This window comes from Phoca vitulina, unplaced genomic scaffold, assembly GCF_004348235.1.
Source record: "Phoca vitulina isolate PV1807 unplaced genomic scaffold, GSC_HSeal_1.0 scaffold4, whole genome shotgun sequence".
NCBI classification, from domain to species: Eukaryota; Metazoa; Chordata; class Mammalia; order Carnivora; family Phocidae; genus Phoca; species Phoca vitulina.
The window spans coordinates 36448950-36462742 of NW_022589707.1; the positions used below are offsets into that span (position 1 = coordinate 36448950).

General features: G+C 34.6%; 1 protein-coding gene across 3 annotated transcripts in view; it reads right to left on the bottom strand.

Moving 5' to 3' along the window:
• Positions 1-13793, bottom strand: part of BBS9 (Bardet-Biedl syndrome 9) — a 448772-nt gene that overhangs the window by 259477 nt on the left and 175502 nt on the right. For all 3 annotated transcript variants that reach the window (XM_032401801.1, XM_032401802.1, XM_032401803.1), the window contains 3 exons: positions 10135-10237; positions 7944-8048; positions 5686-5700 (listed from right to left, as the gene is read on the bottom strand). In XM_032401801.1, the coding sequence (XP_032257692.1) occupies positions 5686-5700; positions 7944-8048; positions 10135-10237 (223 nt within the window). The remainder of the gene's footprint in view (positions 1-5685; positions 5701-7943; positions 8049-10134; positions 10238-13793) is intronic.

Sequence of the window (13793 nt, forward strand, 5' to 3'; positions counted from 1 at the left end):
CATGAAGGCAGAATTTGCTCTACTGTAGTTCTACTGAAGTTCATGTCATTTTACACAGTAATATTAAGAATATTACTTTCATATGAATTAAATTTTTCTCAATCCATTTAACTTTACATATCACTGTTAAGTGACATTTTGAAAGTATTACATGGTCATTCACTGAATTTTTCAGTACATTTACAGGCATATTGAAAAACGTAATTAAATAAATAACAATGAAGAGTTTTATGTCAAAATTAAAAGTTTTTAAGATCGTTCCTTTCAGGGGCGCCTGGATGGCTCACTCGTTAAGCATATGCCTTCGGCTCAGGTCATGATCCCAGGGTCCTGGGATCAAGCCCTGCATCTGGCTCCCTGCTCAGCGGGAAGCCTGCTTCTCCCTCTCCCACTCGCCCTACTTGTGTTCCCTCTCTCGCTGTCTCTCTGTGTCAAATAAATAAAATCTTAAAAAAAAAAAAATCATTCCTTTCAATATTTTTACAGAGAATGAAATTGAAACCAAAGCAAATTAGGTTCTCTACTTACAAATCTAGCAAAGCCATTCTACAACTTCAGTGTTCTCTCCTTTTATTCTAGGATTCCACCTTTGATTGGATAAGATAAAAGGTAATATACTGAAACCTCTATCTTAGTATATTGCTGTAGAGAAATGAAAAACTTAAAATGTCCTACTCTACTTGATGTAGCCACACATTAATTCCTTTATCTCTTTATAGTGGAGTCAGTGAGCAGCCTAAAAATAGCAAAAGCAGAAGCAGTTAAAGCTTGGGGACATGATCCCAAAGCAGGATCCCTAGAATTAGCGATATATTCTGTTAATGCCAATTGGAGTTGTAGGGCTTGCTCGACATCCAAGCTGGTAGTACACTTTCCAGCACTATTTATTCACGAGGATAGTGAGAGATCTCAACAATGGCAAGCATACTGATATATGAGGTCAATTAAATACTTTTTCAGAGCATGTGGAGCATATTTGTGATTCTCTTCAACATAATCTATTATCCATTAAATTTTACATAGCTCATTTTTTGCTGATAACCAACAGATGTTAAATTCACTTCTCCTGGAATCCTAGATGCAAATTATAACTGGTGTCTCTTCAGAAAAGTCCCAAGGCATTATTTCCTGACATTCTCTGAGGTTTTAAAGGCATGTGTATTTGTACTTTACAATGATGAAATGTTCTGTCTCAAAATATTATGGTAACATGATCTAAGCTACTGCTCAAACCACAACCATCAATATCACCATAAAAATATTACAAAGCATTATTTTTTCCAACTTCATATATTCCATATAACCCCAAATTATGGAAATATACCTACTAATATGTTTCCTCTACAATATATAAATTACAGCCTCAATTAATAGATGCAGCCTGGAAAGAACAAAGACACTAAAACCTATTTCCATTTCCTTCATTTTTAATGAATGTAGTAATGGAAAAAAATCCTTCATCTTTTGACAATTCTGTACAGGCACGAAGAGAAGCTACCTTTCTATATACTTTCACCCAAAGTCTGAGCTAAGTGTTCAAACAAAATTTGACTATAAATGTCCTTCTAAAACTATACTGCTAAAACTGTGGCTCTACTTCACTTGGATCAGATAGATACTACTTGAGTTGGTGGTAAAAAAAAAAAAATTAATCACAATCAATAACACTGGCCTTATGTTACTGAGTCTATATATTTGAAGATTATTACCCTAAATTTCCAAGAACCTAGAGCTAAAGAAACTGGTCATATATATATGTTTTCAGAAATTGAAACAAATGGCTTGCAAGCACTAATGAACCCAAGAAGGGAAATACATTATAACTCAATTCACAACTCAAGTCAGTTAATGACAGTATCACACACTAGGGCAATGGTCTGCAGTTGCTAAGATTTGTAGAAACCCTCCAGAATTGCTTTTCTTTCCAAGAACTGTAAACCTGTTTCACAGGACATTTGGAAAACATTATTTTGAAAAATGATGACACTCATACTTAATAAAATGATTATGGCTATTCTTTAAATGCTGGCAGCTTGAAAAGTTTTACCATTGGCGGGGGGCGGGGGGTAGAAAATGAAATCCTTCAGAAACCAGTTTAAGGAAACCATATCTTTAAAAAGAAAAATTGTAATGCCAGTATTTAACACTACTTTCCATTAAATTAAAACCCCAGTCTTTTAAAATACAATCTCCAGTATTTAGACATGGGGTTTATCAGAGGCACATTTCTATTGAGCTTCACACTTTCTTGAAAAACCTGAAATGAAAATTTGGCTAACAATTTATTCTTCAGGTTGTGATTGCATCTAAGAACCTGAAGCCAGAGGTATAGAGGTATGTGTGAATGCATGCATATATGTACCTATAATAAGGAAAGAATTGGATGTATTTAAAGACATTTCAGATTTGCTACTAGAATAGCTTTTGACTTAGATGAAAGTCTAATTGGTCCTAACTTTGCCTACCATCAGTGATATTTTCTCTATGTAGTTGGAAAAACAGTCTCTGTATCTGGCTTATTCAAATAACTCTCTGTTAGGCTGAGAAAAAAAAAAATTGGTCATTTATAATACTCAAATATTGGCCTACTCGTTCATCAGAATGACTTTGTTCTGCAGTTTTTTACCAAATATAATCACCTCTCCTTCAGACACTTCCCTTTCTAGCCTAACAGAGGAAATGGATAGTCGCAACTACTCTGGTGCAATTAATCACAAAATTATTTAACACTTAGAGAGAAAATTCACATCAAATCCACTCTTGACAGAACAATTTCTCCAGGAAGAGAATTCTAATTACACCTGGCACACCCAAGAGCCCAGTATCACTGTCAAGAGAGAAGCCAAATGTGCTTTGGGGGGGGGGGGGGAAGGAAAAAAGAACATATATATCAGAGTAGAATAACTATATATATTACACATCTATATAATGCCTTCAGAACTCTTTCCAGGGGCCTGCTAGAGTCATTTCATTTTTAAAACAAGGAACCCCAAAGCAGTAGCAATGTCTGGGAGCCAGAACTTCCTTGATCCCTTCCTGTTATGTCTGGCTACGTACTGTGCCCCATCTGCAGTCATGTTTTACACTGCCCATGTCATGTAACTTTAATGCAGACATAATGGAGACTAACTCTTATGGGACAACATAAAACCTCCTTTGCTTCTCTTTTTCCACATGTAAAAGCAGGACTGCTTATCTGCAAAGAGCCTGAACAGATCAGGCCAATAAAATGGACCAGTCTTTGAAATTTGAAGCCTTGTGTGTAAATTAAGATCTAAGTAGCAACATATTATTTAATCTTGCCAACTAGGTGAAGCTGAATATTGTAACCCTACTCCGTAAAGCTTAATTATAATTTAAAAATATATCATAAGAGATTATTAGCTTTGTATTGAAATACTAAAATTTCCATGTATTGTGATTTTTTTTTTCTCATGGTTTGGGCTGAATTTACAGTAAGAGGGAGTAAATTCCTTTCAATAATAACCTTTACCAGTTTTTTAAAGTTAAAATAAATCATTTAAATAATATGGTATTTTACAAAAGTTAGTATAAAATCTTACTAGCTAGATCCAATCTTCCCAAGTAAAATGTAAATATTCATTGTTAATAATCAGTTATTTTTAATAACCCAAAATCCTAATTTGACAAGTATATTTCATGTTATTAAGCTAACACTTACTCCTATTAAAATGTTTCTCATATAAATATATTTTCACTTCCCAGATACAATGCAACTCAAGTTGTTGGCATTACCAAAACTGTATGAGTAAATTACTGCCATTATTTTTTAAGTATTTCTTTATTACTAATTAATATTGTTATCTAATATTTATCTTAAAATATCTAATAAACTGAGATAAACCACCACAGTAAGTCTGTGTCTAGAAAGAAAAATAGTCAAAGTAGGATATACTCTAAGTGCCTGTCATCTACCCTGACATCGCACAATTCAAAGATGAGTACTTAAACGTTGCTCCGGAGGAGCCCAAAATCTACTAGGGAAACCTAAGGAACAAGCTTAATGAAATTCATATTATGATTGGTATTGCAGCAGAGTCATACATAAAGGATTTGGGGAAAACAAAATAGGTAACAATCAACATTGGCCCAGGTAAGTTCAAGGGGTCAGAACCTTGATGACATTGCCCCACAAATTCTAAACAAGATAAGAAACAGGCCCACAGAATAAGTACTCATAGTGCTCTGATTAGAGAGAGCAGCGGATCTATTCGGACACATAGAAAACAGACAATTTGTATGTCTCAAAAGATGTGTGCATCAGTACAGGTAGTATATAATGTCAGTTTGTGCTGATACTCATGACGCTAACATTGATCACTTGGTGATGGTAATGTTACCAAACCACTCCTGTAGAGATACTGCTTTCTCCTTGTAATTAAAAAGTAATCTATGAGGTAATGTTTTGAGACTGAATATTCTATTACTCCAATGAATTTAGTGTCCATTGATGAATCTTTCCTGAACTATTACAAAGGTTTTGCAAAATAATGATTCTCTAATTCTATCACCCATTCTACACTTATTAGCTGACCTCCTTTTGCAGAGTTTTCCCTCTATACGTGCCTTTATTTTATCACTGTACTCACAGATTCTCTGTCTTCAACATATTATAATAAATTATCATTATTATGATTTTGATGCTCAAAATGTCCCATATCTAGCCAGTGGAAACTCCTCCACTGGCTTCTGAATCATTGTGAGGTACTGTGATCATTTCTCTTGACCACTTCTTTGCTCTCTGACCCAACAATATAGAACAGGCTCTCTTATTTTCCCTTCTCCAGACCTGGAAACAGCCTTTTCTCTAAGAACTCTGATCCCTTTGACTAGAGATGGTACTCAGATGTGAAGATCTCTGCAACAGAGGTGTTCACTGCTACTGAGCTGAAGCCTGAATAGGTATCTGCCCCATCTCCATCACCTCTACTCTACTCCACTGCAATAACCTCCAGCTGCACTTCTGACAGGCAATTTGGCTTCAAAACCAGTTCTTCACATTGAGTCAGAGTGATCTTTCCAAAATACAAATCTGTTCCTGTCCTTTCTGGGGCAAAAGCATGTGTGTGCATGTTCACATCCATGCACTTCATGACATACTTAAAACCATTTAGTGGCTGCCCTTTGGTCACAGAATAAACATCAAAACCACTAGCATGATCAAAAAGACCCCACAGGGCCTATCCTTTCTATACCCGAGTGACATTTTGACCACTTTACCCCAGCCCGCAACCAATTAAAAAAAAAAAAAGATAGAAAGAAAGAAAAAGAAAACAGACAATGAGAATTCAGTGACGAACACCATTTTTTCTTATTCTTTCTTTAAGTAAAATAAGATAGCAGAGCATATGAGTAAATCACCAATAACTTACAGATATAAGTGGTCAATGACACTTCTGATTTTTTTTTTTTCAAAAAAGTCATGGAGCTTCATTCTTTTTCATGACTCTGAAACAACTAATAATGAATGAAAAGTCTCTATGTGAGGAAACATTTATGATCCTCTCCATAGCCACATGAAGGCACTGAATCATCCTAAAGAAGTTTCTATAGTTAAAATAGCAGTCTATAAAAATAGTTCATTCATGGTATAATACCAGTTCAATTCACTGACCAAATTTCAATTCTGAAATTCATTTTGTTCTAAATTATCTTTTCACTTACCGTCAGGATTTCGATCTATCCATCAGAGGCAATGCAAAAAAGGATAGGGGAGAAAGAATGCAACAAATTATTTGTGGTAAAATTACAACACAAATTTAATACACATCTGCTTAAAAATATAAATTAAAGAGGGCACGTATTGAATGGAGCACTGGGTGTTATATGCAAACAATGAATCATGGATCACTACATCAAAAACTAATGATGTAATGTATGGTGATTAACATAACATAATAAAATAAAATTAAAAATATATATATATATAAATTAAAATTTTTGAGATTCTCTCAGATGATTTAAATGGCCCCCAATAAAAATAAGTCAATTCACAACTGAAGAATATAACATGAATAAGTGAAATCTAACAATATATTTGTACATTCATTCTCAGAAGTCAATGACAGTGTGTTAATCCAGTGTAAATGTGGCAAAAAAAAAAAAAAAAAGACGTAAGGTATATGATCTAGACCAAGAGCAAACCAGACTCAATATGTAAATGACATCAAGAGGATTAAATGAATTGTTGGGAAAAAAATTTGAGGGAAATGCCAAATACACAATATTTCCAGTTACTCTCGCTTATATTATAATGTCTTTTTGTTTTGGCTTGTCTTGGTATTCCTTTATTTTTATAGACTTTTTTTACATTTTAATTTCTAATTAACTTTCAACTAATTAATGCTATGCTCTTTGGTTTAGCAATAATTTATAATCTTTTAAATTCTGTCTATAGAAAAGCATAATAGTTAAAAATGGTATGTATAACCATAAGATCCCAGACTGATTTTACAACTTTATAACGTATTTTTAAAGCATTCTGTCCACTTGCTATGTAACCCATTTCTCTATTTTAAATTCATATTCAACCAGTGTCACCCCTTTCCCTGAAAACAAATGAAATACTTAGTTGAATTAAGGCATCAACAGTCTCTACAACACTTATTTGAAGTGTAACAAGGATAAAAAGTGTAAAAGTGCCTATGATTATTGAGACGCTCAATTAATGATAAATGATCTAGAGCTTTTAGCCAAATATTTCTTTCTTTTTTATTTCACAACTCAAAATTAAAATAACATTAAAACTTTCAATGTTTTTTTCAGAAATATCCAACTAAGGAAGTCTATCTCTCTTTGATGCCTATGGAAGTTTTGTATTTCTTTCTGAAGCCAGCTTCCTCAAAGTCATTTAAACATAAAATATTTACATAACCCCAAATTTTGAAAATATAGATAAATGATTAAAATGGTCAATTCTGGTTAATAATGAATTTTTTTAACAACTTAAAGCAAAATAACTTACAAAGCAGAAGAAGTAGATTTTGAAAACATGTATTAAAGTTATAAAATTATCTTAGAGTATAGGGTTGTCAATGCATAAGCCAGAAAATACACTTAGACAAAATTAAAACTATAATTATTAAAAAACATTGCTAAATACACAAAGTGGACATCAACAGAAAAGAAAAAGATAATCAAGACATCTCTAAAACTTTTAGAACTAAAAAAACTGTACAGAAATGTCTAAAAAACACAAATGCAACATTGCTAAAATATCCTATTATCAGTTACACTATGTTAAAACATTGAAAAAAAAAGCAATGACTAATTATTCATATTCTACCAATAAACAGATTGTCAAACAGTTAATATGAAAAATTCACTGCACAGGGAAAAAAACAAACTATAAAATTTGACCAAACGAAGTTGAAATTTACCACTAACTGAATCTCAACCGGACTGAAGATAACTTTTTTAATTTAAAAAGAGTTCCATGAAAAAGCACAGATCAAATTTTAGTAAATCTGTTCTTAAATATTTTAACACGTACGATACTAAAGAGTTTTATTTAGTCATTAAAACAGTGTCTGAAACTCTGAATACTGCTTTATATTAGAGCATTTCATAATAGTCTTTTTCACTAATTCACACAAGGCTTTTCTTCTTTGTTCAAATAAGTGAAGTCTAATACCATTCTTTGAGTGTGAATAAAAATATATCATATTTGCTATTAATTGAGAAGACAGAATCAAACATTATATGTGGAAATCAGCTAAATAGACTTATCTCTAATAATTCATAACACATAACAGTAATTTGGACATATAATTTTATTTAACACTAGGAAAGAATTATTTTTCCATTTAGTAATATTTTACAATGTGTTTTTCAGTCTTAAACACTTAAATATTTAACTCATAACCTCAATATTTTAAAAGGAGTAATTAGGCTTATAAATCTGTGAACAACTGTGTGCTTACCTGATGGTCTGGAATAAGAAACAACAGCATTTCCTTCCAATTGAGGTGGTGTATAACTCCCTTTCAGATAAACAGAAAAGGATACTGTTCTACTCATCTCTGGTGCTATAAGCAATGTAAAAGTAATATTAAGTTACAAAATCTTGGACAATTATTATTAACAACAGTTAAAATTATGCATACACTACATGCCAGCTAGTATCCTAAGCACTTTACATGGATTAATTTATTTAATCCTCACAATAACCCAGTAAGGTGTGTACTATTATTGTCCCCAACTTTTGTGCATGAGGAAACTGGCTACGGAGAGATTAAGAAGCTTGCCCAAGGTCATACAGCTAATAAAGAACTGGAAACTGACTTCAGAACAAGAGTGCCCATATTCTACATCACTGCTTCTCTTTAGTCAGATGAATAGGCAGCATGATCAGAGAAATATGTACACAAAAAGGCAAGAGAATCTGGGAACAGGGATTAGTACAGTTTATCATGGCTAGAATACAGACTGCAGGAGAAAATGGGAGGGGGGACTGCATAAGGATGTAACTATAACTGTAACGACTTTGCAGATTGTACATAGACTTCTACATTCATGTATTTGACCTCCAACCTGTGTTAGGCAGTCTTAAGAGGTTTTTAACTGGAAAAATAAATTGTTCAGAATGTGTTTTAGAAAGACAAATTGGTTTCCTGAGATTAAGAATTCCTCATATCAGTGAGATCATATGATACATGTCTTTCTCTGACTGACTTATTTCGCTTAGCATAATACCCTGGAGTGGTGGGGGGTAGGAGGGATGGGGTGGCTGGGTGATAGACATCGGGGAGGGTATGTACTATGGTGAGTGCTGTGAATTGTGTAAGACTGTTGAATCACAGACCTGCACCTCTGAAACAAATAATACATTATATGTTAAAAAAAAAAAAAAAGAAGATAGTAGGAGAGGAAAAATGAAGGGAGGGAAATCGGAGGGGGAGACGAACCATGAAAGACTATGGACTCTGAGAAACAAACTGAGGGTTCTAGAGGGGAGGGGCGTGGGGGGATGGGTTAGCCTGGTGATGGGTATTAAAGAGGGCACGTACTGAATGGAGCACTGGGTGTTGTGTGCAAACAGTGAATCATGGAACACTACATCAAAAACTAATGATGTAATGTATGGTGATTAACATAATAAAATAAAAAAAATAAAAATATATAAAAATAATAATTAAAAAAAGAAAGACAAATTGGAAGTACCATGAAAAAAAATTAGAAAATAAAGTGAGAACCCAATGATTGGGCATCACCTACAAGGTTACTTCAACCATTCAACCATTCATTCAGTTTCAATTAATATTTTATTGAATTCCCCCTATCTGCCAGGCGCACTCAAGTAAGGGTTGATAATACAAAGGCAAAAGAGAGAAATAGGTTCTTGACTTCATGAATAAGATACAGAATGACCAGCTGAACAGCAGCAGTAAACAAAGAAAGGAAAAGACTAGAAAGGTAAAGCAGAAATCATTTTGATGGGACTAATGACAACTGGGATGCAAACGATAGGACATGAGAGATTCTGTGCAAAGAAATCTTACCAAGAGTGGCCATTTATGACCTACTATTTTAGGCATTATTACAGGTATCTTCCATAGCTTCATTTTCTAATTAAATCTGCAAAACAGCCCTGCAAGACAGATATCACTATCCCCTTTCTGCAGATTAAAAGAAACTGAGGTTCCAAGTAATTACTAAAGTAGCTTGCTGAAGATTACACATTGAGTAAGTGTCAGAGCCAGAATTCAAATTCAGGCCAGACTCCAAAGCCAATATTCTTTCTTCACACATAACTGATTCAATAAACAGCTCACTAGAGAAACACCAATAAAGAAAGCCTTCCAAACTATAGTATTTAAATACAATTACAGGCCCATCTAGTTAAGGAAAGCACTTGAAAATCTATAATTACTTCAGCTCAATGACCATTCACTGAATACTGCTATTTTTTAAAAAAAAGTATCATTCATGCTTGATGTTTAGAGGGGAAATACAAGCAAAACAACACAATCATTGATTTTAGAAAGATACCAGCCTCACTATTCAGACAAGAAATATAGCCATGAAATAAACATACTAACCAAAAAAGAATTTCTTTTAATTAAAAGAAAACCTCACACCATGATAGACTTTAAGCCAAAACAGAACACTTACCCATAAATTCAAAGGTGAACTGATCACAGGTCAATACTAAAGGTGGTTGCACATAGACTGATAATTTGGCTTTTTGCAGCGCCAGTCGATTCTGCAATGTGACCTAAGGAAACAGAAATTGTTATTAATAGAAAATTACATTTTATCCAAATTGATAGGATAGCAAAAGTATGTAAAAAATCATTAGCAAATAATTAGGAAACATTATCTGAGAAAAAATGAGTAGTGGCAAAACATAACATGTAACATAAATAGTAGATTAACTGGTAAGTAAGTAAGTGGTACTTTCTACCGTTAGAAACTGGACAAAGGAGTTAAACAGACTTTCCTTCAAAGGAGATATAGAAATGGCCAAACAAGCACATGAAAACATGCTAAATATCTTTAATCACTATGAAATAGAAGTTAAAACCACAATGAGATACTACTACACATCTAAAATGCTATAATCAAAAGAACAGACACAAAATAGGTGTTAGCAAGAATGTGAGGAAAAACACCTCATACATTGCTGATGGGAATGTAAAATGGTATAGCCATGCAAGAAAATAGTTTCTTAAAAAATTAAACATAAATTTACCATATGACCTCACAATTCCATGCCAAGAGAAATGAAAACATATGTCCCCCCAAAAACTTGTACACAGATTTCATAGCAGCATTCTTCACAATAGCCAAAAGTAGAAACAACCCAAATGTCCATCAACTGATGAATGGATAAACAAAATATGGTATATCCTTACAATGAAATAGTATTCAGTGTATTCAGTAATCAAAAGAAATGAAGTACTGGCACATGCTACAACATGGGTAAACCTTAAAAACATTGTGCTAAGGGGTAGAAGCCAGTCACAAAGAACCACATATTGTATGATTCCATTTATATGAAATGTCCAGAATAGGCAAATCTATAGAGACAGAAAATAGATTAGAAGTTGCTGAGGGATGGGAATGGGGGAGGGGTTGATGATGGAAGAGGAAAGGGAGCATGTGGTTACTTTAAAGGGGGACAGAAATGTTCTAAAATTAAATTCTGGTTATGGTCCCACAGCTCTGCAAATATAGTAAAAATCACTGAACTGAACTCTTTATATGAGTAAATTGTACGGTATATGAATTATATCTCAATAAAGATATAAAAAATGTTCTATCAAAAGCAAAGGACATTGCTGCTATAAACACTGGGGTGCACGTGCCCCTTCGGATCACTACATTTGTATCTTTGGGGTAAATACCCAGTAGTGCAATTGCTGGGTCATAGGGTAGCTCTATTTTCAACTTTTTAAGGAACCTCCATACTGTTTTCCAGCTGCACCAGCTTGCATTCCCACCAACAGTGTAGGAGGGTTCCCCTTTCTCCACATCCTCGCCAACGTCTGCCATTTCCTGACTTGTTAATTTTAGCCATTCTGACTGGTGTGAGGTGGTATCTCATTGAGGTTTTGATTTGGATTTCCCTCATGCTGAATGATGTTGAGCACTTTTTCATGTGTCTGTGGGCCATTTGGATGTCTTCTTTGGAAAAATGTCTGTTCATGTCTTCTGCCCATTTCTTGATTGGATTATTTGTTCTTTGGGTATTGAGTCTGATATGTTTATAGCAGCAATGTCCACAATAGTCAAACTATGGAAAGAGCCAAGAGGTCCATCAACAGATGAATGGATAAAGAAGTGGTGTATACACACACACACACACACACACACACACACACACACACAATGGAATATTATGCAGCCATCAAAAAATGAAATCTTGCCGTTTGCAACAACGTGGACAGAACTAGAGGGTATTATGCTAAGCGAAATAAGTCAGTCAGAGAAAGGCAATTATCATATGATCTCACTGATATGTGGAATTTGAGAAACAAGACAGAGGATCATAGGGGAAGGGAGGGAAAAATGAAACAAGACGAAACCAGAGAGGGAGACAAACCATAAGAGACTCTTAATCTCAGGAAACAAACTGAGGGTTGTTGGAGGGGAGGGAGGTGGGAGGGATGGGGTGGCTGGGTGATAGACATTGGGGAGGATATGTGCTATGGTGAGCACTGTGAATTGTGTAAGACTGATGAATCACAGACCTGTACCCCTGAAACAAATAATACATTATATGTTAATTTAAAAATTTTTTAAAGAGGGGCGCCTCGGTGGCTCAGTTGGTTAAGCGGCTGCCTTCGGCTCGGGTCATGATCCCAGGGTCCTGGTATCAAGCCCTGCATTGGGCTCCCTGCTCAGCGGGAAGCCTGCTTCTCCCTCTCCCTCTGCCTGCCTCTCTGCCTACTTGTACTCTCTCTCTATCTCTCTGTCAAATAAATAAATAAAATCTTCTTAAAAAAATTTTTTTAAATAAATAAACACATTAAAAAAAACAAAGGAAAAATCTGCCCTGCGTTTGGTGAATAATTACATCATGAAATATGTATTCATTTTCTTTTCATGTATAGATGTGGCAACGGGATTATCTTATCTAGTATCTGCATACCACCTTTTGCATAAATTAATTATTCTCTAAAGATTTCCTTACTGGGTGGATATTTACTAGCCTAGATACATATCAAAGCACCACATTTTATTCCATGGCTTAACACAAAAACACATGACAGATCTAATTCTAGAAAATATCAAAGAGTGGCAATATTGACTGCCACATACCTCAGCTGGTTGCATTTCTAAACTGGTGCTCTTATATGGTGACGCTAAGAAAACCCTCCCATATTAGAATCAAAAGCTAAGAACCCTAGGTTAACAGTGTGACTGGGAAGTAGGACAGGTATGGGTAAAGAAGGCCAGGACTTCTCTCACTCCCCCTAAGGAGGAACATCAGCAGAAACCATCAGGCCTGTGGATTTTTACTGGGTCACAGTGCTAAGGGGCATCATTTTTCAGGCTATCAAAGAAAAAGCTTAAAGATCTTACTTTCATTGCGCATGTTCTCTCTTTGGACTTTTGTGTCCTAAAAGTCCCAACCTTTGAACAGTCTCATTTGGATGAGTTCATCCACGTGGTTGGTATGGTAAGCCAGACTTAACCACAGTCAACTGCCCAGGTAGGGTTGGTATACCAACTGAATCACAATCTCTCGGGGTAGTTCTGGGTATTGTTTTTTTTTTCCTAGCTCCCCAGATGATACCTATGTACTACCAGAGTTAAGAAGCACTCTTCTATATGGCACCTTTGCTGTAGAGCAACTTACAGTCTAGTTATTAGATTCTAGTATATGAGACAGATACATGTCATTATTAACTCACATAGGGCAAGGGTACACTTATTTTTAAGAAAAGTAGTTTTCAAATTTCTCTTAAGTAAAAGGCATGTATCACCTATTCCTTAATATATATTTTACATATATATTCATATACATATAATATATACGTACACACACATACTATAGAGAAAGAAACAATATTCAGGAATACGCAACTGGCCCAGAAACATTATATACATATAATTAGATTCAGTAAGTATCTTGCATTCATTTTAAATGATGTGGGTAGTCTATACAACTTAAAAAATAAGTTAAACACAAAAATTTTGACTTGCAAAATAAAATTTGAAAGGATAACTATTCAAACAGAGAAAGACATGTATCATATGACCTCACTGATATGAGGAATTCTTAATCTCAGGAAACAAACTGAGGGTTGCTGGAGTGGGGGGTG